Source organism: Salmo salar, chromosome ssa03 (genome assembly GCF_905237065.1).
Source record: "Salmo salar chromosome ssa03, Ssal_v3.1, whole genome shotgun sequence".
NCBI classification, from domain to species: domain Eukaryota; kingdom Metazoa; phylum Chordata; class Actinopteri; order Salmoniformes; family Salmonidae; genus Salmo; species Salmo salar.
In genome coordinates, this window is record NC_059444.1 from 54,782,056 (window position 1) to 54,809,752 (window position 27,697).

The 27,697-nt window shown below is 42.9% G+C and overlaps 1 protein-coding gene across 4 annotated transcripts; it reads right to left on the reverse strand.

The window, feature by feature from the left end:
* Positions 1 to 26,613, reverse strand: LOC106600880 (beta-1,4-mannosyl-glycoprotein 4-beta-N-acetylglucosaminyltransferase). Of its 4 annotated transcripts, none has more exons than XM_014192626.2 (3): positions 26,369 to 26,613; positions 3,466 to 3,754; positions 1 to 3,364 (listed from the first exon to the last, which is right to left on the reverse strand). In XM_014192626.2, exons 1-3 carry the CDS (start codon positions 26,392 to 26,394, stop codon positions 2,048 to 2,050), a joined length of 1,632 nt encoding a protein of 543 aa, XP_014048101.1. In that variant the 5' UTR covers positions 26,395 to 26,613; the 3' UTR covers positions 1 to 2,047. The 4 variants fall into 4 exon arrangements, with proteins under 4 accessions (XP_014048101.1, XP_014048102.1, XP_014048103.1 ...); XM_014192627.2 differs by having other exon boundaries at positions 3,496 to 3,754; positions 26,369 to 26,594; XM_014192628.2 differs by lacking the exon at positions 26,369 to 26,613 and adding an exon at positions 14,001 to 14,324.
* Positions 26,614 to 27,697: the final 1,084 nt, after the last annotated feature.

The window sequence follows — 27,697 nt, forward strand, 5'->3', positions numbered from 1 at the left end:
ATGAGTTATTGATTTTTATTTCAACAATACATTTTTTTAAGTTAGAACACAGGAGCGGTACCTCATAGTTGTACAAAAAAATATTGGACACCATCCAGAAATTACAAAATAAATCCCCCTAAAAAAGCAAAGTCAACAACATCCAAGGCAATTTTTTTTTCTGTAAACATGCTGTGGACCTTGAACAACAGTGCAGTTTGTATAGTTGCGATTCATGCCATTCACATGCCATTCTCTAAGATTCCTGAGATTCTGGCCTTTAAATGTAGCCACTGTGCAAGTCCCACTTTTCATCATGTGGACTCCAGATAGAAAGATACCGAAAAGGGGCACCTTTACAATAATTTCTAACAAGATAGATAAAATACATACTCACACGGACACACACATACACACACAATAGGGCAGAGGTTGAAAAAAAAGTTGAGTGCATAAATATTCAAAACATGGATTGCGGAACGAGAGGTGTTGAGAAACAAGAGGTGTATCAGAGTTCAGAGTAAGTAGTTTTAAAGGCTGTGAGAGATTGTGTGCAAACTGCAAGTCAGAGCATCAATCGATAAAGCATCAGATTCCCATGAGAAACATTGTCAATACACCAATAAATTATTATTATCCCCTTATTCCCAAAGTATTCTCCCAAGCCAAAGTAGTGCTAATGCCAATTCTGAACAAAAGTGTCCACATTGACATGTGGTCAGGATCATGGCTTCATAAAATCTATCAAAGATTTAACAACAGTAAACAGCAGTCTTAAACTTACAATATTAGGAAGGTTATCTGGAAATAAAGATGCATGATTAATAAAGTAGTACATGTAATAAATTACTCAAAATTTAAGTAAAAGTATACTAATAAATTACTCCTTTTTATGCACTTTTGTCTGTCTTTATGTCGTCCTGTTACTGCTTTTACTGCCAGTAGGTTTGGATTCATATAGCTACTCAACAAAACAATGTCTACAGTGCGAAACAAGAACAAACTAAGATATTCACCACATAATTATATATATTTTTTTGTTGACTCACTAGTTTCTGTTGAATAGGCCTCTCAGTGTACTCTATTGTAATTCAGGCAGGAACAAATTACTTGCAGCGTATCGAAGGCTGATCCGATTGATGGCAGACAGTCTGTTGTTTCTTAACTAAGCACTAATACATTAATAATTGTCATTGCTATACATCCTATTCACAGGGATATGTCCCTAAGATCTGTAGGAATATCATTATCATGTCCATTATTTGGTTGTTGAAGAATTGTAATCCATTTTTAAGGACAAAACCAAGGAAACCATTGCGTTGGCTTATATACATGTCAAGTTGAGTGTCTAGAACAGATTGAATTACCAGACGTGATGTGAATCACTAGACCATAGCAGAAGAAATGGATTTTGTTTCTCAAGAATTTTCTCTCTCAATGAACAATGAATACAAATTACACAAATGTCTAAAAGTAATGTGATAATTGTTTGGCATGATTTCATGGTTCTAATTACATATGCTTTTTGGCCTCACATTTATTCACCTGTAAACCATAAACAATCTGTTTACAAGAAGGCTATGAGAAAGTTGTGTAGTCAAATTAAGCGACGGCTAAAATAAGCCCACATTAGTGAGGGAAACATGGATATGTATTAAACAATATAAAACCGACTTTCCCTTTCCCACTATATTTCCCTATGTTGTTCGAACAACCATTTCAGCACAGTAACACAGTTTTACCACCCCCACAGAAAAGTGCATTGATCGTTTTTCAGGTCTCTTTCTGCACAAAGGTCTCTGGAAACGCAAAACTTGTTAAACTATCATTTAAATATTGTGATTGAAAAGGGATAGAATCGGATAGAATGAGTCTCAGATGTCCCTCATTACACCCCCTCTCAACCACTAGCTACTTCTTCTTCAGACAGGAAGTGGAGGGCCTGCCCTTCAATCAGATTCGCAGGTGGAGGTTTCATAGTTGTGTTCAGACAACACCCCTTGAAGTTAATAATCCTTCCATTGAAATCAACAATGAGAAAATAATTCTCACCGGTTTTCTACCAGATTCAGGCATATGGGTTCTCAAGTACGTAGCTGTACAGCTGAAAGTTCTTTAATAGATATTTGGGTGCGTACATAGGCTCTTTAGGGTCTGTGGGTGGGTACTCCCCCACCGAGCCATCAAACCATCCTCCAGTCTGGATCAAGCCCTTGATGTAGTTCAGATCTCGTTTTTCCACGTAGTCGCCCCAGCGGGGGAAGTCTCCATTCTGTGCAGAGATTAGTTTGTGGGAGATTCCCTCTGGTCTGAAGCACCAGGAACAGTGCCAGCCTCCATAGTGGACGGGGCTCCCAATAGACCACTGCACCAGGATGCGTCCACTCTCCCTCTGATAGTTCCGGAAACCCGGCATGGAGAAGTAATCCCTGCGCCTCAGTGATATCCCGTCTCCATTGTAGACGGCGAAAAGCATGGCAACAGTGCAGGCGGAGTGGACGTCCAGGGTCCCGGGCTGCCTCCAGAAGAAACCATAAAGGGACTTTCTCATGTGGATGGACACAGGTTCCGTCCAACCATTGTAGAGTTTGAGGAAGAGGATGCCCTCGCGGGCCGGTATCTCATCTGCATCGTTGATGAGGAAGACATCATCCGGCCTGGTGCCTTGTACCCTGGACATCCCGTCATAGCTTAAAAACGTCCGCAGGTAGTCGTCAGCGATCCACCCGTTCTGCTGGCCACCTTTAGGGAAGTGATCAAGGAAGACGTAGAGGATCTTGTGGCGTATATAGTTGTAGGTTCCGTTAAGCAGGAGGCGCAGGAAGTGCAGCTGCTTGGAATTTCCATAGGCCGTGAAGTTTGACTCACACACCAGGAAGAGGTCGACAGTGTCGGCCAGCTCGTGAAAGCGGGCGTGGAGGAGGTCAAATTCGTGGTTGATGTTAATGGCATTGATGACCCTCCGCGGAACCATCCTGGGCATCAGACTTCCCTTATTGGGAAGGTTGGAGTGTTGCACCATGGTGGGGATGCCACAGTGAGGACCGTGCCAGCCTTGGCGACACATACACTTCACCAGCCTTTTCCCCCGGGCTGATTTCCCCTGGGCTGACTTGGGTTCCTCTTGCTGTGCATGCAGGATCTTACGCTGGCCCTCTCGAGCTGCTTGGACCCTTTGTCCCGAGTCGTCTTTGAGAAAAGCAATTTCCGTTCCCTCTCTGAAGCAATATGCTCCAGACTTGGTGCGCACAAAGAACGAGGTGGGGTCATCGTGAAGATGGATGCTCCGTTTGTGAAGTTCCCCCCATGGTCCTTTGGGGTCTGGGAGAGTGACCGTCATTCTGTTTACATTCCCTGAGTCAGGCTGCTCCTTACCCCACTGGTCCTGAGTGGGAGAACAATAGGAGGAAAATCAAACATATCAATGACAATGTCATATAGACCCATAACAATGTATAGGGAAAGTCGTGTCATCTGCCCCCTCACCTCACCGCCATGCCCAATCCGTCTCCCCACCTTCGCATTCCCTTGGTCCTCCCGGTCATCCCCTGGTTCCCACAGGCCCGTGTCGGAGGGTCGAGACCCAGGTAGAGGCTTCATCTCTGAGCGAACATTCCCTCTCCAGAGGAAGCCCAGGGCCTCGAGGTTGACGGAGGAGGTATACAGCTCTGTCAGCATAAGCATGTGGTGGAGGGCCTTGCAGTATTGCAGCAGGTAGAGGACACACAAGGCCAATGCGCCAAAGAGAAAGACCTTGTGTCGTCGCATCTTTGTCCTGAAAAACAGATACATATACAAAACGCTTTAGCTAAATGGAAGTTTACAAACTCCTTAGTTACTTAACAGTTAGGCCCACATAATCATTCCGGTTGTTTTGGCATTGTATGCATGCTCATCAATAACTATTTACATAAAATAAAACAACAATTTGGCATAACAAAAAACACAAAAGCATGACCTATACAGTGGGGGAAAAAAGGATTTGATCCCCTGCTGATTTTGTACGTTTGCCCAATTACAAATAAATGATCAGTCTATAATTTTAATGGTAGGTTTATTTGAAAAGTGAGAGACAGAATAACAACAAAAAAACAGAAAAACGCATGTTAAACATGTTATAAAATGATTTGCATTTTAATGGGGGAAATAAGTATTTGACCCCTCTGCAAAACATGACTTAGTACTTGGTGGCAAAACCCTTGTTGGCAATCACAGAGATCAGACGTTTCTTGTGGTTGGCCACCAGGTTTGCACACATCTCAGGAGGGATTTTGTCCCACTCCTCTTTGCAGATTTTCTCCAAGTCATTAAAGTTTTGAGGCTGACGTTTGGCAACTCAATCCTTCAGCTCCCTCCACAGATTTTCTATGGGATTAAGGTCTGGAAACTGGCTAGGCCACTCCAGGACCTTAATGTGCTTCTTCTTGAGCCACTCCTTTGTTGCCTTGGCCGTGTGTTTTGGGTCATTGTCATGCTGGAATACCCATCCACGACCCATTTTCAATGCCCTGGCTGGGGGAAGGATGTTCTCACCCAAGATTAGACGGTACATGGCCCCTTCCATCGTCCCTTTGATGCGGGGAAGTTGTCCTGTCCCCTTAGCAGAAAAACACCCCCAAAGCATAATGTTTCCACCTCCATGTTTGACGGTGGAGATGGTGTTTTTGGGGTCATAGGCAGCATTCCTCCTCCTCCAAACACGGCGAGTTGAGTTGATGCCAAAGAGCTCCATTTTGGTCTCATCTGACCACAACACTATCACCAGTTGTCCTCTGAATCATTCAGATGTTCATTGGCAAACTTCAGACGGGCATGTATATGTATTCTTGAGCAGGAGGACCTTGCGGGCACTGCAGGATTTCAGTCCTTCACGGCGTAGTGTGTTACCAATTGTTTTCTTGGTGACTATGGTCCCAGCTGCCTTGAGATCATTTACATTACATTAGTCATTTAGCAGACGCTCTTATCCAGAGCGACTTACAGTAGTGAATGCATACATTATTTCATTTTTTTTGTACTGGCCCCCCGTGGGAATCGAACCCACAACCCTGGCGTTGCACACACCATGCTGGCATTGCAAACACCATGCTCTACCAACTGAGCCACAGGGAAGACGACTCATTGACAAGATCCTCCCATGTAGTTCTGGGCTGATTCCTCACCGTTCTCATGATCATTGCAACCCCACAAGGTGAGATCTTGCACGGAGCCCCAGGCCGAGGCATATTGACAGTTCTTTTGTGTTTCTTCCATTTGCGAATAATCGCACCAAATGTTGTCACCTTCTCACCAAGCTGCTTGGCGATGGTCTTGTAGCCCATTCCAGCCTTGTGTAGGTCTACAAACTTGTCCCTGACATCCTTGGAGAGCTCTTTGGTCTTGGCCATGGTGGAGAGTATGGAATCTGATTGATTGATTGCTTCTGTGGACAGGTGTCTTTTATACAGGTAACAAGCTGAGATTAGGAGCACTCCCTTTAAGAGTGTGCTCCTAATCTCAGCTTGTTACCTGTATAAAAGACACCTGGGAGCCAGAAATCTTTCTGATTGAGAGGGGGTCAAATACTTATTTCCCTCATTAAAATGCAAATCAATTTATAACATTTTTGACATGCGTTTTTCTGGATTTTTTGTTGTTGTTATTCTGTCTCTCACTGTTCAAATAAACCTACCATTAAAATGATAGGCTGATCCTTTCTTTATCAGTGGGCAAACGTACAAAATCGGCAGGGGATCAAATACTTTTTTCCACCACTGAAGTAGATTTGAACCCTTTTTACTCATCACCCATTGTTAAAAAATGACACTGGTAAAACAAAAGCATCTGGAAACCAGAAGAAACTAAACAGGAAATCAGAAGAAACTAACCAAGAAATCAGAAGAAACCACCCAGGAAAACAGCAGAAAACAACAGTACACAGACAACGCTACACTAGCTGGGAAACAGAGCGTTGTGTATGTGAGCCCTGAACAAAAGTAGTAGAACAACATAGAAAATGACACTCCACCGCTGCATTTGCATAAAGTATGTAGCACCCTTAACAGTCCAGAAATAGCATACAAAACCCAAAGGGAGTTCAATTTCCAATTTCATATTTTTTGAGTACTCGTCCTGTATTGTTAACCTGTTTGGATTTTCAATTAAAAGCCACCGCTCACTGAAAGACTACAAGTGCTCCAACTGCCTTTTTTGCATGTGGTTTTCCTACATGGACTGCAGGCACTCTGGCTACTTTCACTTTAACCTCGTTTTGCATGCTGGGCATGGCGGTGTAGGGTTAATCTTGGGAATAAGCAAAACAGGTGGGAAACTGGGTTGGTTACTATCTGCTTATAAACTCAGCAAAAAAAGAAACGTTCTCTCACTGTCAACTGAGTATTTTTTCAGCAAAATTAACGTGTAAATATTTGTATGAACATAACAAGATTCAACAACTGAGACATAAACTGAACAAGTCCCACAGACATGTGACTAACAGAAAGGAAACAATGTGTCCCTGAACAAAGGTGGGGTCAAAATCAAAAGTAACAGTCAGTATCTGGTGTGGCCACCAGCTGCAGTACTGCAGTGCATCTCCTCCTCATGGACTGCACCAGATTTGCCAGTTCTTGCTGTGAGATGTTTCCCCACTCTTCCACAAAGGCACCTGCAAGTTCCTGGACATTTCTGGGGGGAATGGCCCTAGCCCTCACTCTCCGATACAACAGGTCACAGACGTGCTCAATGGGATTGAGATCCAGGCTCTTCGCTGGCCATGGCAGAACACTGACATTCCTGTCTTGCGGGAATTCACGCACAGAACGAGCAGTATGGCTGGTGACATTGTCATGCTGGGGGGTCATGTCAGGATGAGCCTACAGGAAGGGTACCACATGAGGGAGGAGGATGTCTTCCCTGTAATGCACAGCGTTGAGATTGCCTGCAATGACAACAAGCACATTCCGATGATGCTGTGACACACCGCCCCAGAACATGACGGACCCTCCACCTCCAAATCGATCCTGCTCCAGAGTACAGGCCTTGGTGTAGCGCTCATTCCTTCGACTATAAACGCGAATCCGACCATCACCCCTGGTGAGACAAAACCGTGACTCGTCAGTAAAGAGCACTTTCTGCCAGTCCTGTCTGGTCGAGCGACGGTGGGTTTGTGCCCATAGATGACGTTGTTGCCGGTGATGTCTGGTGAGGACCTGCCTTACAACAGGCCTACAAGCCCTCAGTCCAGCCTCTCTCAGCCTATTGCGGACAGTCTGAGCACTGATGCAGGGATTGTGCGTTCCTGGTGTAACTCGGGCAGTTGTTGGTAACATCCTGTACCTGTCCCACAGGTGTGATGTTCGGATGTACCGATCATGTGCAGGTGTTGTTACACAGGTTGTGCCACTGCGAGGACGATCAGCTGTCAATCCTTTCTCCCTGTAGCGCTCGTCTCACAGTACGGATATTGCAATTTATTGCCCTGGCCACATCTGCAGTCCTCATGCCTCCTTGCAGCATGCCTAAGGCACTTTCACGCAGATGAGCAGGGACCCTGAGCATCTTTCTTTTGGTGTTTTTCAGAGTCAGTAAAAAGGCCTCTTTAGTGTCCTAAGTTTTCATAACTGTGACCTTAATTGCCTACCGTCTGTAAGCTGTTAGTGTCTTAATGACCATTCCCCAGGTGCATGTTCATTAATTGTTTATGGTTCATTGAACAAGCATGGGAAACAGTGTCTAAACCCTTTACAATGAAGATCTGTGAAGTTATTTGGATTTTTACGAATTATCTTTGAAAGACGGTCCAGAAAAAGGGACATTTCTTTTTTTGCTGAGTTTAAATACCATGACGTTATTTTTAATCTAACAAGAAATGGTCTATCAGAATGGAGACCTCTCCATTCCATTGTGAACCAAATCACATAACGAAATATGTCATCACTGCAGTCTCATAAGCGAGAGAAATCTGGGCAGTGGATTGCTATGTCTGCAGCTTTGCTGTGAGACTCACTTGTTAATTCAATCACTCCAGCTCTTACTGTTTTCCCCTATTTCCCCCTCTACCCTGAAAATCTGAAAGGATTAGTGACAGTTTTGTATGATGTATGAATATTTACTAGTAGCCTACAGTAGATATTTTTAATTGTCTACGTTTCATAACATTACACTGTAGGCTATAACCCAAAGGTGACCAATTAATCTGTTCATTGAAATAAATAATCTCACGTTTCTTTAGTACTGTTGTAATATTGTTACATCATGATGCCTTTGGTGCTGGAGTAGAATGATGTTTCATCCACCAGCTAATGCCAGCAGTGCTGCTGGTCAGTGAAAGGTGAGTATGAAGACATTGGGGTCTTCAAGTCGTGGGAAGTACTGTCTTTGTAAGAGCTGGCACGTAATGGTTGACATGGATCCTGACACTACTCGTGCATAAACAGAAGTTGGTTTGAAGGTAAGCCATTCTAAGCTGTGTTTGTGAAAAGAACTGTACACTGTACTGATTACTTATTGTTGTTTTGGCTTTATCCAAGATACAGTTGAAGTCGGAAGTTTATATACACTTAGGTTGGAGTCATTAAAACTCGTTTTTCAACCACTCCACAAATGTCTTGTTAACAAACTATAGTTTTGGCAAGTCGGTTAGGACATCTACTTTGTGCATGACACAAGTCATTTTTTCAACAATTGTTTACAGACAGATTATTTCACTTATAATTCACTGTATCACAATTCTAGTGGGTCAGAAGTTTATATACACTAAGTTGACTGTGCCTTTAAACAGCTTGGAAAATTCCATAAAATGATGTAATGGCTTTAGAAACTTCTGATAGGCTAATTTACATCATTTGAGTCAATTGGATGTCACGGCTGTCAAAAAAAGAGGACCAAAGTGCAGCGTGTCTCATTCCACATTTGATTTACTCTGTGAAACTATGCAGTACATAAATGAACTGAATACACAAAACAACAAACCATGACGCAGAGGAGAAACAAACTCTACTCAAAAAAAATCACCCACCAAACCCAGGAAGAAAAACCCCTACTTAAGTATGATCTCCAATTAGAGACAACGAGGACCAGCTGGCTCTAATTGGAGATCATCCCAAACAAACCAACATAGAAATATAAAAACTACAACCTAAGAACATAGAAATAGAAAACATAGAAAAACACAAAACACCCCGTCACGCCTTGACCTACTCTACCATAGAACATAACATCTTACTTTGGTCAGGATGTGACATTGGAGGTGTTCCTGTGGATTATTTCAAGGCCTACCTTCAAACTCTTTGCTTGACATCATGGGAAAATCAAAAGAAATCCACCAAGACCTCAGAAAAAAAATTGTAGACCTCCACAAGTCTGGTTCATCCTTGGGAGCAATTTCCAAATGCCTGAAGGTACCATGTTCATCTGTACAAACAATAGTACGCAAGTATAAACACCATGTGACCACGCAGCCGTCATACCGCATCAGGAAGAAGACACGCTCTGTTTCCTAGAGATTAACGTACTCTGGTGTGAAAAGTGCAAATCAATCCCAGAACAACAGCAAAGAACCCTGTGAAGATGCTGGAGGAAACAGGTACAAAAGTATCTATATTCACAGTAAAATGAGTCCTATATCGACATAACTTGAAAGGCCGCTCAGCAAGGAAGAAGCCACTGCTCCAAAACTGCCATAAAAAAGCCAGACTACGGTTTGCAACTGCACATGGGGACAAAGATCGTACTATTTGGAGAAATGTCCTCTGGTCTGATGAGACAAAAATAGAACTGTTTGGCCATAATGACCATCGTTATGTTTGGAGGAAAAAGGGGGAGGCTTGCAAGTCAAATAACTATATCCCAACTGTGAAGCACGGGGGTGGCAGCATCATGTTGTGGGGGTGCTTTGCTGCAGGAGGGACTGGTGCAATTCACAAAATAGATGGCATCATGAGGACAGAAAATTATGTGGATATATTGAAGCAACATCTCAAGACATCAGTCAGGAAGTTAAAGCTTGGTCGCAAATGGGTCTTCCAAATCGACAATGACCCCAAGCATACTTCCAAAGCTGTCACAAAATGGCTTAAGGACAACAAAGTCAAAGTATTGGAGTGGCCATCACAAAGCCCTGACCTGGTCCATAATAAACCATTTGATAGGACTTTATAAGGCATTTACAAACCATTTTCTCACAATTTATTCATCATTACTCCCACATTAGTACATTTTAGTAAGCTAGTTATTCACAGATGTATATATATTTCCTTAAACATCCTGTGTTGTGGGCTTATTCTTTTACCAGGTACTGCAGGAATGTCTACCAATGGTATCACCATCTTTTTGGGAGAAATTGCACTGGTCACTCAAAACATTTCTAAAGTATTTCTAAAGTGAAAATAGCGTCCACTTTAGATTAGGGAAAATAAATCTAAATCAAATCAAATGTTATTTGTCACATGCTTACTTACAAGGCCTTAACCAACAATGCAGTTTTAAGAAAAAATAAGTGTTAAAGTATTTAAAAAGTATTTACTAAAAAAGAAAGTATTTACTAAATAACCTGAAGTAAACAATAAACAAATAAAAATAAAAATGAAAAATATAAAAATAAAGAAAAATAACAAATAATTAAAGAGCAACAAAAAAAGAACAGTAGTGAGGCTATATACAGGGAGTACCGTTACAGAGTCAATGTGCGGGGAGACAAGTTAGTCAAGGTAATTGAGGTAATATGTACATGTAGGTAGAGGTAAAGTGACTATGCATAGATAATAAACAGAGAGTAGCAGCAGCATAAAATGGGGGGAGGGGTTCAATGCAAATAGTACATGTAGCCTTTTGGTTAGCTGTTCAGGAGTCTTATGGCTTGGGGTTAGAAGCTGTTAAGAAGCCTTTTGGACCAAGACTTGGCGCTCTGGTAATGCTTGCTGTGTGGTAGCAGATAGAACTGTCTATGACTAGGGTGGCTGGAGTCTTTGGCAATTTTTTGGGCTTCCTCTGGCACCACCTGGTATAAAGGTCATGGATGGCAGGATGCTTGGCCCTAGTGATGTACTATGGTGGTCTGCTTGAAACATGCTGGTATTACAGACTCGGTCAAGGACAAGTTGAAAATGTCAGTGAAGACACTTGCCAGTTGGTCAGTGTATGCTCGGAGTACACGTTCTGGTAATCTGTCTGGCCCTGCAGCCTTGTGAATGTTGACCTGTTTAAAGGTCTTACTCACATTGGCTACGGAGAGCGTGATCACACAGTTGTCCGGAATAGCTGGTGCTCTCATATATTCTTCAGTGTTGCTTGCCTCGAAGCGTGCATTGAAGTAATTTAGCTAATCTGGTAGGTCAGGGCTGTGCTTCCCTTGGTAGTCTGCAATAGTTAGCAAGCCCTGCCACATCCGACGAGCATCGGAGCTGGTGTATTACGATTCAATCTTAGTCCTGTATTGACACTTTGTCTGTTTGATGGTTTGTCGGAGGGCATAGTGGGATTTCTTATAAGCTTCCAGGTTAGAGTCCCGCTCCTTGAAAGCGGCAGCTCTAGCCTTTAGCTCTGTGCGGATGATGCCTGTAATCCATGGCTTCTGGTTGGGGTATGTACAGTCACTGTGGGGACGACATCATCGATGCACTTATTGATGAAGCCAGTGACTGATGTGGTGTACTCCTCAATGCCATCGGAACACTCTGAATATACAAACGGACAATCTGACAGCACAGTTGCAGTCACCAACGCTCTGGATAACATAACAGCCTAACCAGCTCTGCTAGGGCGAGTAATGTTCAGTGAGCTGTTCTCTCTCTCTTAGATGTCTGGAAGTAGCTGGCAAGTTAGTACAGAACGCTCGGATCAACCCTTAAAGAGATGGGTGGGGCTAAGGCTTAAGAGGATGTGAACAATGCTGAATGGGTATAGACAAACAAGGGCTCTCCAATAGTAGTACCAAAACATTGAAAGACAGTTTTCTCAAAAGGAAGTTGACAAGTTGATCAACTTTCAAAGCAGAATTACTTTCCCATTGTTTCCTCAAATGCAGTGTATGATATACCATTTTGTACAGAAATTCAAATGTAGCTGTAATGTGGTCTACAGCTTATCATGAGATACTCTACCTCAGGCATGCAAAAACTAGAGACTTCATTAATATTAGATTTTGAGCACCAGCTGTTATTTACAAATAGAAACAGAGCACCACCCCTTGTCTTACCGGAGGTAGCTGTTCTATCTTGCTGATGCACTGAAAACCCAGCTAGCTGTATGTTATCCATGTCGTTGTTCAGCCACAACTCGGTGAAACATAAGATATTACAGTTTTAATGTCTCGTTGGTAGGATAGTTTTGATCGGAGCTCATCCAGTTTATTATCCAATGATTGAGCGTTGGCTAGTAGGACTGATGGTAGAGGCGGGTTACCCACTCACCATCGAATTCTTACAAGGCACCCCGACCTACGACCCCTGTATCTCCGTCTCTTCTTCATGCGAACGACAGGGATTTGCGCCTTGTCCGGTGTCTGAAGTAAATCATTCACATCCGACTCGTTAAAGAAAAAATCTTTATCCAGTACGAGGAGAGTAATCACTGCTCTGATATGCAGAAGCTCTTTTTGGTCATAAGAGACAGTGGCAGAAAGATTATGTTCAAAATAAGTTACAAATAACGCGAAAAAACACATACAATAGCACAATTGGTTAGGAGCCTGTAAAAGGACAGCCATCTCCTCCGGCACCATTATAACTTTACTAATGATTGGTAAATGGTTTATACATGTGGGAGTAATGATTAATAAATGCTGAAAACACAACTTATAAATTCCTTAGAAATGATTTATTACAGACCCTTCAAATAAAGTTTACCATATATACTGTACACATCATGTAGATAGAAAGTAACGCACAAGTTTAATATATCACTCTCTCAAACCCTTCATGGGGAGCATGTTTTTACTGTCACATAAATACAGCAGGCCCAAACTGTAATGCATGTCATCCCTTCAGTCACCCACCTTATTTGATACATCCTGACATGAAACGTCCCACTACAACTTGCTAAAATAACAATAAAAAATGGAATGACCTGTTTCCATATCTCATTCCATGTGACTTTTATATGGAGCAAGAAGACAGAATTTTAACAATAATTATTAAATCATCAAAGTGTATTGAAATGTATGATGAAATGTTAATGTCTGACAGATAGGTAATAATGTCAAGAGTCAGGTCCTTTTTGTACAGTTTTTCTCCAATCTGTGTGTACACAGTCTACTGTGTACACTTACAGGAACACCTGCCAATTTCTGTCAAATTTCTGTCACCTGCCAATTTCTGTGTGTTCTGTCAAAAATTTACCCAGTGCTGGGTTACCAAATGATCCGAATTGAATTGTTTTTAGCCAAGAATTTTGTTTGAGCGTAACCCTGCTGCTCTAGGAGTTTACTTAGACGTGTAAAGATAAAGAAGGGCATGTGATACTGGGTACAATCATCATTGCAGCACACACCTTAGGGTTGGGCCCCTATTCAGAGCATTAATGCTGGTAAATGTGACTACATCTTCCTCCTTACTGATCCCCAGTGAGTGAAATTCTGCTGATTGGTCACACATGGAATTTGTGTACTGTAGGTGAGTGACTGAAAGTTAAGATATTTGAGGGTGCATGTGGTGGCACATCACATGTTCATTCCTGGGTAATGTGAATGAGACCTTGGACTGTTTACAACTGTGCAGAAAGGCAGTGGAGGATTGATATCATAAAAGTCATAGAAGTTACATGTTAAACATTAGTCTGTGACAAGGATGTCATAAAAGTGACAAGGATATCATAAAAGTCATAGAAGTTACACATTAAACATTAGTCTATGACAAGGAAGTCTCAGCTTCATCCTCTGGAGAGAGCCAGCCCAGTGCCCTTTTGTACAATGAAAGCTATTCTCTCCCACTCACCATGCTCAAATGTCACCCTCTTTTCTCTGTTACTCCGTGCACAGTGCACTACAATACTTTCCTTCTCCAAACCTTCCCCCTCCTCCTGTCCCCCTTCCCTTACCCACATACCCTCCAACCTGCTGCTCTGCTCATTCCTTCTGGTCCTCTGGCTTCGGGTAACACACACACACCTGATCCTCCGGTGTGCTGCTTCCTTACAAAGGTTGGGGATAGGCTACCTGGGCAGTCCTACAGTGCTAGTATTGTGTCTGGGAAAAATTATCATCATTACATAACATCCCTGCCCACACACACGAATGCAGAGGCTACAATGTTGCGCATTGGAAATAAGTACATTTGCTCTGACAAGGTATTTGGCTAACAGCAACCGTCAACAACACAAGCTTCCATGAAAGTCAGAATGAAAAACAGACCAAACTGGAAAGTCCCGGGGAAAATGGGAAAAGGGGAACAGACAATGTGTGCTATGGGCCCTGGTCAAAATGTGTACACTATAAAGGGAATAGGGTGCTATTAGGGATGCAACCTTAGAGGAAGTTCACAGCTACATAGGCCTATAATAGTTTTGTTATTTTATAAAGATCCACGGTAGCTGCTGCTAAAGCAGCAGCTACTCATTCTGGGGTCCTCACAAAACATAAATCATGACATAATAGAGAACATCAATAGACAAGAACAGCTCAAGGACAGAACTACATACATTTTAAAATGGCAGACATAGCCTACATATCAATACATACACACAACATATCTAGGTCAAATAGGGGAGAGGTGTTGTGAAGTGTTGCTGTATCTGTTTTTTTAAGCAGGTTTGCTGTTAATTTGAGCAATATGAGATGGAAGGGAGTTCCAAGCAATAATAGCTCAATAAAGTACAGTATGCTTTCTTTTTTTATTTCACCTTTATTTAACCAGGTAGGCCAGTTGAGAACAAGTTCTCATTTACAACTGCGACCTGGCCAAGATAGAGCAAAGCAGTGCAACACAAACAACAACACAGAGTTACACATGTGATAAACAAAAGTACAGTCAGTAACACAATAGAAAAATCTATATACAGTGTGTGCAAATGGAGTAAGGAGGTAAGGCAATAAATAGGCCATAGTAGCGAAGTAATTACAATTTAGCAAATTAACACTGGAGTGATAGTTGTGAAGATGATGATGATGTGCAAGAAGTAATACTGGTGTGCAAAAGAGCAAAAAAGTAAATAAAAACCATATGGGGATGAGGTAGGTAGTTGGATGGGCTATTTACAGATGGGCTACGTACAGCCGCAGCGATCGGTAAGCTGCTCAGATAGCTGATGTTTAAAGTTAGTGAGGGAGATATAAGTCTCCAACTTCAGCGATTTTTGCAATTCGTTCCAGTCATTGGCAGCAGAGAACTGGAAGGAAAGGCGGCTGAAGGAGGAGTTGGCTTTTGGGATGACCAGTGAGATATACCTGCTGGAGCGCGTGCTATGGGTGGGTGTTGTTATGGTGACCAGTGAGATGAGATAAGGCGGAGCTTTACCTAGCAAAGACTTATAGATGACCTGGAGCCAGTGGGTCTGAGGACGAATTTGTAGCGAGGGCCAGCCGACGAGTGCATACAGGTCGCAGTGGTGGGTAGTATATGTGGCTTTGGTGACAAAACGGATGCCACTGTGGTAGACTGCATCCAGCTTCCTGAGTAGAGTGTTGGAGTCTATTTTGTAAATGACATCGCCTAGGTCGAGGATCGGTAGGATAGTCAGTTTTATGAGGGTATGATTGCAGGACTTTATGAGGGTATGAGTAGCATGATTGCAGGAGTCTTTGTTGTGGAATAGGAAGCCAATTCTAGATTTAATTTTGGATTGGAGATGCTTAATGTGAGTCTGGAAGGAGAGTTTACAGTTTAGCCAGACACCTAGGTATTTGTAGTTGTCCACATATTCTAAGTCAGAACCGTCCAGAGTAGTGATGCTAGTTGGGCAGGCGGGTGCGGGCAGCGATCGATTGAAGAGCATGCATTTAGTTTTACTAGCATTTAAGAGCAGTTGGAGGCCACAGAAGGAGTGTTGTATGGCATTGAAGCTCGTTTGGAGGTTTGTTAACACAGCCTTAGACATCTACGAACATAGACAGGGCTCTAACTCCTCTACCTCCACAATGAAATAGGGTGCAGGCCAGGCAGCAGGCTGTTAGCCAGCCTGCCAGCTTAGTGGAGTCTGCCACTAGCACAGTCAGCGTAGTCAGCTCAGCTTTCCCCATTGAGACCGTGTCTGTGCCTCGAACTAGGTTGGGCAAAATTAAAAATGGCGGTGTTCGCTTTAGCAATCTCACTAGTATAAAGACCTCCTCCATTCCTGCCATTATTGAAAGAGATTGTGATACCTCACATCTCAAAATTGGGTTACTTAATGTTAGATCCCTCACTTCCAAGGCAGTTATAGTCAATGAACTAATCACTGATCATAATCTTGATGTGATTGGCCTGACTGAAACATGGCTTAAGCCTGATGAATTTACTGTGTTAAATGAGGCCTCACCCCTGGTTACACTAGTGACCATACCCCCCGTGCATCCGGCAAAGGCGGAGGTGTTGCTAACATTTACGATAGCAAATTTCAATTTACAAAAAAAAAACAATGACGTTTTCGTCTTTTGAGCTTCTAGTCATGAAATCTATGCAGCCTACTCACTCACTTTTTATAGCTACTGTTTACAGGCCTCCTGGGCCATATGCAGTGTTCCTCACTGAGTTCCCTGAATTCCTATCGGATCTTGTAGTCATAGCAGATAATATTCTAATTTTTGGTGACTTTAACATTCACATGGAAAAGTCCACAGACCCACTCCAAAAGGCTTCCGGAGCCATCATCGACTCAGTGGGTTTTGTCCAACATGTCTCTGGACCTACTCACTGCCACAGTCATACTCTGGACCTAGTTTTGTCCCATGGAATAAATGTTGTGGATCTTAATGTTTTTCCACATAATCCTGGATTATCGGACCACCATTTTATTGCGTTTGCAATCGCAACAAATAATCTGCTCAGACCCCAACCAAGGAGCATTAAAAGTCATGCTATAAATTCTCAGACAACCCAAAGATTCCTTGATGCCCTTCCAGACTCCCTCTGCCTACCCAAGGACGTCGGAAGACAAATATCAGTTAACCACCTAACCGAGGAACTCAATTTAACCTTGCGCAATACCCTAGATGCAGTTGCACCCCTAAAAATTAAAACATCTGTCATAAGAAACTAGCTCCCTGGTATACAGAAAATACACGAGCTCTGAAGCAAGCTTCCAGAAAATTGGAACGGAAATGGCGCCACACCAAACTGGAAGTCTTCCGACTAGCTTGGAAAGACAGTACCGTGCAGTATCGAAGAGCCCTCACTGCTGCTCGATCATCCTATTTTTCCAACTTAATTGAGGAAAATAAGACAATCCGAAATTTCTTTTTGATACTGTCGCAAAGCTAACTAAAAAGCAGCATTCGCAAATGGAGGATGGTTTTCACTTCAGCAGTAATACATTTATGAACTTCTTTGAGGAAAAGATCATGATCATTAGAAAGCAAATTACGGACTCCTCTTTAAATCTGGGTATTCCTCCAAAGCTCCATTGTCCTGAGTCTACACAACTCTGCCAGGACCTAGGATCAAGGGAGATACTAAAGTGTTTTAGTACTATATCTCTTGACACAATGATGAAAATAATCATGGACTCCAAACCCTCAAGCTGCATACTGGACCTTATTCCAACTAAACTACTGAAAGAGCTGCTTCCTGTGCTTGGCCCTCCTATGTTGAACATAATAAACGGCTCTCTATCCACCGGATGTGTACCAAGCTCACTAAAAGTAGCAGTAATAAAGCCTCTCTTGAAAAAGCCGAATCTTGACCCAGAAATTATAAAAAATTATCGGCCTATATCGAATCTTCCATTCCTCTCAAAAATTTTAGAAAAAGCTGTTGCACAGCAACTCACTGCCTTCCTGAAGACAAACAATGTATACGAAATGCTTCAGTCTGGTTTTAGACCCCATCATAGCACTGAGACTGCACTTGTGAAGGTGGTAAATTACCTTTTAATGACGTCAGACCGAGGCTCTGCATCTGTCCTCGTGCTCCTAGATCTTAGTGCCGCTTTTGATACCATCGATCACCACATTCTTTTGGAGAGATTGGAAACCCAAATTGGTCTACATGGACAAGTTCTGGCCTGGTTTAAATCTTATCTGTCTGAAAGATATCAGTTTGTCTCTGTGAATGGTTTGTCCTCTGACAAATCAATTGTAAATTTCGGTGTTCCTCAAGGTTCCGTTTTAGGACCACTATTGTTTTCACTATATATTTTACCTCTTGGGGATGTCATTCGAAAACATAATGTTAAATTTCACTGCTATGCGGATGACACACAGCTGTACATTTCAATGAAACACGGTGAAGCCCCAAAATTGCCCTCGCTAGAAGCCTGTGTTTCAGACATAAAGAAGTGGATGGCTGCAAACTTTCTACTTTTAAACTCGGACAAAACATAGATGCTTGTTCTAGGTCCCAAGAAACAAAGAGATCTTCTGTTGAATCTGACAATTAATCCGGATGGTTGTACAGTCGTCTCAAATAAAACTGTGAAGGACCTCGGCGTTACTCTGGACCCTGATCTCTCTTTTGAAGAACATATCAAGACTGTTTCAAGGACAGCTTTTTTCCATCTATGTAACATTGCAAAAATCAGAAACTTTCTGTCCAAAAATGACGCAGAAAAATTAATCCATGCTTTTGTTACTTCTAGGCTGGACTACTGCAATGCTCTAAAGCACTAAACAAACTTCAGTTAGTGCTAAATACGGCTGCTAGAATCCTGACTAGAACCAAAAAATGTGATCATATTACTCCAGTGCTAGCCTCCCTACACTGGCTTCCTGTTAAGGCAAGGGCTGATTTCAAGGTTTTACTGCTAACCTACAAAGCATTACATGGGCTTGCTCCTACCTATCTTTCCGATTTGGTCCTGCCGTACATACCTACACGTATGCTACGGTCACAAGACGCAGGCCTCCTAATTGTCCCTAGAATTTCTAAGCAAACGGCTGGAGGTAGGGCTTTCTCCTATAGAGCTCCATTTTTATGGAATGGTCTGCCTACCAATGTGAGAGACGCAGACTCAGTCTCAACCTTTAAGTCTTTACTGAAGACTTATCTCTTCAGTAGGTCCTATGATTAAGTATAGTCTGGCCCAGGAGTGTGAAGGTGAACGGAAAGGCTGGAGCAACGAACCGCACTTGCTGTCTCTGCCTTGCCGGTTCCCCTCTTTCCACTGGGATTCTCTGCCTCTAACCCTTTTACAGGGGCTGAGTCACTGGCTTACTGGTGTTCTTCCATGCCGTCCATGGGAGGGGTGCGTCACTTGAGTGGGTTGAGTCACTGACGTGGTCTTCCTGTCTGGGTTGGCGCCCCCCTTGGGTTGTGCCATGGCGGAGATCGTTGTGGGCTATACTCGGCCTTGTCTTAGGACGGTAAGTTGGTGGTTGGAGACATCCCTCTAGTGGTGTAGGGGCTGTGCTTTGGCAAAGTGGGTGGGGTTATATCCTGCCTGTTTTGGCCCTGTCCGGGGTATCATCGGATGGGGCCACAGTGTCTTCTGATCCCTCCTGTCTCAGCCTCCAGTATTTATGCTGCAGTAGTTTATGTGTCGGGGGCTAGGGTCAGTCTGTTACATCTGGAGTATTTCTCTTGTCTTATCCGGTGTCCTGTGTGAATTTAAATATGCTCTCTCTAATTCTCTCTTTCTCTCTTTCTGTCTTTCTCTCGGAGGACCTGAGCCCTAGGACCATGCCTCAGGACTACCTGGTATGATGACTCCTTGCTGTCCCCAGTCCACCTGGCCGTGCTGCTGCTCCAGTTTCAACTGTTCTGCCTGCGGCTATGGAACCCTGACCTGTTCACCGGACGTGCTTGTTGCACCCTCGACAACTACTATGATTATTATTATTTGACCATGCTGGTCATTTATGAACATTTTAACATCTTGACCATGTTCTGTTATAATATCCACCCTGCACAGCCAGAAGAGGACTGGCCACCCCTCATAGCCTGGTTCCTCTCTAGGTTTCTTCCTAGGTTTTTGGCCTTTCTAGGGAGTTTTTCCTAGGGAGTTTTTCCTAGCCACCGTGCTTCTTTCACATGCATTGCTTGCTGTTTGGGGTTTTAGGCTGGGTTTCTGTACAGCACTTTGAGATATCAGCTGATGTACGAAGGGCTATATAAATACATTTGATTTGATTTGATTTGATTTGATCAGTCTATCAGATGAGAAATCAATTTCCAATGATGATGATGAAGATTATCATCCACCTTCAGAGTTGGATGTTCCAGCACAAGTGGCAGCTGAGCCCGTGGACACAACTCCAGACAACCTATCAAACAAGAAATCCAAGATTTCACTAATGGGTAAGCCATGTGGTCCCAAATACAAGAGGCAATGTACTCAGAATATTTCAGAGGGTAGGCAAAAGGAAATATGCGAAAAGTATTGGGAGATGAAGTATAAGGAGAAGAGGACATGAATCTTCCACATGAAGGCACAGCAATCTAAGAAAAATATCACTGTTGGCGCTGACAGTCGACGCAGCAGGTCATTTCTGTACCATCTTCCAAACCAGAGCGGTTCTGCACAACAGGTGTGCAAAGTGTTTTTTCTGACAACATTGGGCTACCACCCCAAAAATGACAGGCTGATTGTCACGATGATGGGTAAGTCAATCACCACCAAACTGATTCCACCAAAGGATCAGAGGGGAAAGAAAGCTTCAGCGAGCAAATTGAACATTAATCCAATCCTGCAACACATTGAGTCCTTCCATCCAGAAATCAACCACCTCAGACAAAAGCATGTCCACATCGCCTATACCTCCCTAGTGACGTCAATATTCGGTTCATGCATAATGACTACAAGGAGAAGAACAAAGATGCCAGCTATGGTTACGAAACCTATCGCAAGGCGGTAAAGGGAAGGAACATCAGCTATGTGAAGCTTGGAGAGGAGGAGTGCGAGCTCTGTTTGGTGCAGGGTCATCATCTGAAGATGGAGCACAGGGAGAATGAGGCTATGGAAACCCAAGCCTGCCAAGACAACAGCCATGCAGCACCTGAATTCACCATCACCATCCCCGACTGCATGCAATGTATGAAATATGAGGAACATAAGAAGTCTGCAGGGCAGAGCAGAAGCCATTACCAGGCTGATGCACAGAAAGATTGGCCTGAGGACTGGTCTGTGAGGAGCGTTGATATACAAAAGTCATCATGCTCCCTCGCATGCCAGGTGTGACAACAGGTAACGATTGTTCTTGTGAACAATGCTATCACGAGACATTTGCCACCATTGGAAAGAAGTCTCAAAAGAAGTAGAAAACAATGTCAGTGGTATGGCATGAAGGAACAGCTGGTCGGAAGGCAGAGGAGATTACTTCATCTTACGTAACAGCACTGGAGAGGGAGAGAGATGTCAAGCATGCAGTGTATTCGGTGGATAACAGCACTTCTCAAATCAAAAACTGGTGCCTCCTAACATCTCTGGTGAGTGTTGTCAATGCTGACTCAACTTTGATGGAGGAGATCACCCTCAAGTTCTTCGAGCCAGAGCACACCTTCATGAGTGCAGACAATTTCCACCATGGCGTGGAACAGGAAATGAAAGAACGACCAGGAAGTGTGGTGTACGACTTCGGGGACTACCTCCATGTGGTCGCCACTTTCAATGCAGGCAAGGTGGAGGTGGTCGAAATGAAAAAGGAAAACATCCTGGCATGGAAATCTGGCCATTCCATCGTCAAGCTGAAGAAGGCAGGAGCACCAAAGCTGGCAGAGATGGCTGAGATCCAGTTGAGGCGTGGATCCAGGAGCCTCTACTGCAAAGTCTCCCATGAAGAAAAGGACTTCACAGAGCTTGACTTTATCATGAAGAAAGTTACTCGAGAGACACCTTCGACACTACGTACACAGGATAGAGGGATAGAAGAGTCCAAGAAGATGGACATAATCACCAAGCTGTGTCCTCTGATGCCTGCAAATCGAAGGCAGTTCTGGAATGCCTTGGCTGTGAACAGCATTGCTGAGGATGAGGAGTGATATGGAAAAGCACTGAAGATGTTTTACTTAAAAACGAAATGTTCCTTAAAAATGAAATGTAACTATTCAGCATTTTATCAATTGTAGCTAAATGTCATTTGTGTCCTCTTATGAATAAGTAAATATATTTAACATTTATTCTTAAAGCTGTTATGTATTTATTCATTCAAAAGTGTCATTTGAAAAAATACTAATAAAATGTTTTTATTAGCAATCTCATGGTCATTTTTTATCATTTGTATTACCCTATGTTATACTTCTATCATGTTCAATCATTATAGATTACAAGACATGTAATCATTTCATGTAATTCAAACAATTGCAGTGCTGATTTTCACATTTATTCTTATAACAAGACATGGGCTACTTGTCAAACACAGTATGTAATGTGACTGACGCAGAACCTACATCTCTATGTAAATTCATCTGGTATCTTAGTGGAAGAAACAAAGGATGCAATTACACTGCTCTTGTATTAATAGCATAAATGAGAGGTATAGTAAACTAACAAATGAAAATTGCAGATACTGCTCTTTGCTTTGGTATTACCCTGCAATTTATAATATATCATGCCAAGGAAGAAGGCAGTAACTGCCGTTTAAAGGTCAAAGGTCATGTCAGAGATCAGGGTCAACATGAATAAAAAAATTGCTCATTGTAAGGCAACAGATCTCCAGTGATCTCCCTATAATTAATTTGGCTGGACAGTTAAAAAACTTTGAAGCCATTTTTCTCAGTTCCACGCTATAAGGAGTTACTGCCTTTTTGCTTGGGAGGGCAGTACAGATAGGGATATGGTAGGGTGCAGATACAGTGGAGGTAAACCTAGGCATTGAGTGACGATAAGAGAGGTTGCATCTCTGGAAGCACTAGTTATGCTAGGTGAGGTCACCCCATGTGAGGGAGGTGGGACAAAAGAGGTATCTGAGGCATGTTGAGAGGGGCTAGTGGCTCTGCAGTAAAATAAAACAATGATAACTACCCTAAACAACAGTATACAAGGCATATTGACATTAGAGAGCGAGGCATTAAGCAATCACAGGTGTTGATTGGGAGAGCTAGCTAAGACAACAATGGGTAAGACAGCATCAGCTAAATCAGCTAAGACAACAACAACAGGTAAAATGGCGATGAATGGGCAGAGAGGGTCAGTTAACTACACACAGGGCCTGAGCTCGAGGCTGGGGCCGACAGATACACAAAATAAACAAAATGGAGTATCGTGATTAATGAACAGTCCAGCAGGCATCAGCTACGTAGCCAGGTGATCATAGGGTCCAGTGAACAGCAATAGATGAAACAGGGAAGTCGTTACTACGCTAGCAAGCGGGAGACATGGCGTTCATGAAGTTAGCAGGCCGGGGCTAGCAGAAGTGTCTTCAGCAACATCCGGAAAAGGCCGGTTGAGGGCACATCGGACGGAATTACGTCGGCAGACCAGTCGTGATGGATCGGCGGGGCTCCGTGTCGTCAAAGAGTCCAGGCCAATTGGCAAAAGAGGTATTGTAGCTGGAGTAATTTCGTTTGCTAGCCGGGAGATGCGCCTGGCTCGAGGCTAACTGGTGCTAGCTTCGGGACAAGGGCATTAGCCACTATAGCCACTCGGTAGCAGCTAGCTAGTTGCGATGATCCGATGCAAAGATCCAGAGCTTACGCAGGAATCCGGCGATGTAGTGACTTCTAGTCGTGTTAATGAAGAGTCCGGGAGGCATCAGCTGTGTAGCTGAGTGATCATAGGGTCCACTGAGCAGGCCGGGAGATGGGCCTGGCTCAAAGGCTAGCTTTGGGGCTGGGCCACTGGGTAGCAGCTAGCTAGCTGCGATGATCTGGAGTAATGGTCCAGTAATGGAGTAATCTGGAGTAATGGTGGAGAAAAGCAGTCCGGTATGCTCAGGGTTGATATCGCGCTGTGCAGACTGGCGGGTATTATCCAGGGTAAAAGCGTCTGGTGTCTGAGCTAGAGGTAAAGGCCGCTAGCAGTTGCTAACAATGACTAAATAGCTAGTAGCTAATTAGCTGGTTAGCATCTGACAGCTAGTTTCTGATGGAGGTTCTAGCTATAAGGTCTAAAAATAGCAGATCCGTATCACATTGTGTGAGGCGGGTTGCCGGAACGTATATTTAATTAAAAAAATGGAAAAAGAGATTAAAATATATACAAAAAAAAGATTAAAAAATACAACATTTACATGGGACAACGACAAACACATCTGCACTGCTACTCCATCTTGGTATAGGTTGGTTCTTGATTTTGTTCTGTTCTGGATTTGAGGACTGTTAAAAGACCCCTGGTTGGCATGTCTGGTGGGGTAAGTGTGTGTGTCAGAGATGTGTGTAAGTTGACTTGCAAACAACTTGGAATTTTCAATACATTAATGTTTCTTATAAAAAGAAGAAGTGATGTGGTCAGTCTCTCCTCAGCTCTTAGCCAAGATAGACTGGCTTGTATAGTTTTTATATTAGCCCTTTGAATACAATGAAGAGCAAGCATCTGACAACATGACTGGACAACAATCAAGATAAGACAAAACGAGTGCCTGCAGGACTTGATTTTTGGAGCTTGGGGCCAAAAAAGCAGAGCATCTCTCTATTATTGTCACAGTATCCACAGAAAATGGTGCCCCTCCTCGGCCGGGCGGCGCTCGGCGGTCGTCGTCGCCGGTCTACTAGCTGCCACCGATCTATGTTTCTGTGTTCGTTGTGTTTTGTCTGTCTAGGTCCGCACCTGTTTCCTTTTCTGTCATTAGTAGGGGGGGGGTATTTAGTTTGTTCCTTTGGGTTTGTGTTTTGTGCGGGATTGTTTGTTTGTCAGCGGGCAGTGGTGTTTTTTCTCCAGCATTGTTATTGGAGTATTTATTTCCAGCCGGAATGCGCCCCGTGCGTATTATCCCTTTTTGTGGATTACCTGTTTCCCTTGGGGGTATTGTAAGCTCCCTGTGCCTTTTTGATCACCTTGTGTTTTGGTTGTGAATAAACTTCGGCCTACCGGACAATAGTCTCCTGCTTTTGACTCTGCTCCTTCCTCCTGCCCTAAGTATCCGTGACAATTATGGATAGACCTCTCCCCATCTTTACAACCACCGAATCTATGTTTTGATCATGACAGTTTACAATTTAAGGTAACACCAAGTAATTTAGTCTCCTCAACTTAGTACATAAAAACAGATCATATATATGAACCCCACCTCCTGGTCCACAATATACTCAGAGAATGACCCACAGACCCCATGAAATATCAAATAAATTTTATTTGTCACATAAACATGGTTAGCAGATGTTAATGGGAGTGTAGCGAAATGCTTGTGCTTCCAGTTCCGACCATGCAGTAATATCTAACAAGTAATCTAACCTAACAATTTCACAACAACTACCTTATGCACACAAGTGTAAAGGAATGAATAAGAATATGTACATAAAAATATATGAACGAGCAATGGCCGCACGGCATAGGCAAGATGCAGTAGATGGTATAGAGTACAGTATATACATATGAGATGAGTAATGTAGGGTATGTAAACATTACATAAAGTGACATTGTTTAGCTAACTAACCACACGTAGCTAGCCAAAAATATCCCCATGGTGTCACAGCCTGTGTTAATGTGGAAATGTGACAGAGTGCCTATCAGCGGTTGACTGTAAGGCTTGCCTTAAGAAAAGGGAAGTTGAACTGAGCAGTAGGGCCAGTTCAATCACCCACAACTCAATTTCAGCTGTCATCATAGGGAGTCTATAGACTGTGCAGGTCTGTTTGTGCACTCTAAAAAATGCTGGGCTAAAAACAACCCAATTTGGTTATTTGGTAACCCAGCTCTGGGTAAATATTGGACAGAACACACGCTGGGTCATTTTGACCAAGTTAGTTGAGTTAATTTAACCGTCAGTTTTTAATCGTCAGTTGGGTTGACACAGCAGCAGTTCGGGTTGACCGCAATGGAGTTGACATGATAGCATAGATTTTTTTTTACCAGGAAGTCTAGGCTTTACACACCAATAGAAGATTGTACAACCAGTAACAAAGATGTCTATGATGTGCTAAAGGAACCTGAATGCTAGATAAAATTGTTGTGTTTTACTATGTTAACACTGAAATATGCTGTTGTAATAAAGAGTATGTTGAAATACCCTTTAGCAAATGCACCTCAAAGCAGGTGCACATGAGCACATGAAAGTAAAAGTTAATAGAAATAAATCTACAGTGCTAGCTAATTAATATTTTTTATTAAACAAACATGTACCTCAAAATACAATGCATCCAAACATTACCATATACTGTAAAATGAGAAAGGGAGAGAAAAACAGAAAGTGTGAGACAGAGGGAGAGAAAGAGCAGGAGAGAAAGAGAGAATGTCATTAAAAATACAGTACCTCCCTTGCCGGTAAAGTCTAGCCATGCTGGTTTGTTGGCAAGTGGAGCCCCACTGTTATTTCCGATTTAGAACTCCCTCTTCTCTTTTCAACATCTCCAATACTTGCACTACTCTGTTACGCTACGTTGTTTGAACTATTTGGTAGAGCTTCCATACAGCGGCAGGTGGCCTCAACAATGACTGATATGATAACAACCACCAGGCTACCAAACTGAATTGACAACAATGCACAGAGAGCGAGAGAGTGAGCGAGAGAGAGAGAGTGAGCGAGAGAGAGAGAAAGTGGAGCGGAGCAGGGGAGGCTCATGACACAAAACGGTCGCTTAGGCAACCCCAGCCACTAGGCCCCCGACCCAAATTATTATTATTCATTTTTTAGAAACTTAGTCGGGGTTTCAACTTACTGTTGAGAGTTAGAATAGCAGAATACTTATGTAAATAATGTATTTCAGTGTTTTTATTTTTAATACATTTGCTAATAAAAATCTAAAAACCTGCGTTTGCTTTGTCATTATAGGGTATTGTGTGTAGATTGATGAGGAAAAACATTTTATTTTAATACATTTTTTAATAAGGCTGTAATGTAACAAAATGTGGGAAAAGTGAAGGGGTCCGAATACTTTCTGAATGCATTGTATATTTGATTATGGAATCAACACTAGATAACACTGGCCAATTTGCTGTGGAGGCATGCACGCACACACATGCAGCACATTGAGCTTGGACCTGTAATGATGTGCGTTAAGAGTCAGGAAGCAAGTTTAGGGGGTAAGTGTTTTAATAAATAAACACAACATAATACAAAATAAGAAACACGGATAACGCAGGCATGACACAGGAACAGAAACAATGACACCTGGGGAAGGAACCAAAGGAAGTGACATATATAGGGAAGGTAATCAGGGAAGTGATGGAGTCCAGTTGAGTCTGACGACACGCAGGTGCGCGTAACGATGGTGACAGGTGTGCGCCATAATGAGCAGCCTGGTGACCTAGAGGCTAGAGAGGGAGCACACGTGACAGGACCCAACTCCACAAGGAGGCAAAAGGGGACTTAGGCCCCTCAGTTGAAACTTGTGCCCCCTTAGTTTTAGTTTTATGTCCCTATATAAAAATAGCAAATGGGTTAAAGTAATTGAGTGACAGGTTGGCGCAATATCTGTATCTCCGCTGCGCTGTGTCAGCACAATGGACAGAGCGCACCGTAGTGTGTGTAGAGGGGCTATGGAAAGCCACTGCGGCGGTTAGGTATGACTCCTTGAGTTTCCATAAAAGCGGGGAAAAACAAGCTTCACTTAGTAATAGTTCACGCAATCTTGTCTGAGAA

Bases quoted from the DNA above. Each gene is read 5' to 3' on its own strand.
- LOC106600880 (XM_014192626.2), bottom strand. From the start codon at position 26,394: ATGGCTAGACTTTACCGGCAAGGGAG. The intron at 3,755-26,368 runs GTACTGTATTTT...TCTGTTTTTCAG, and splicing joins AGACTTTACCGGCAAGGGAG to GACAAAGATGCGACGACACA. The intron at 3,365-3,465 runs GTGAGGGGGCAG...TCTCCCACTCAG, and splicing joins GGATTGGGCATGGCGGTGAG to GACCAGTGGGGTAAGGAGCA.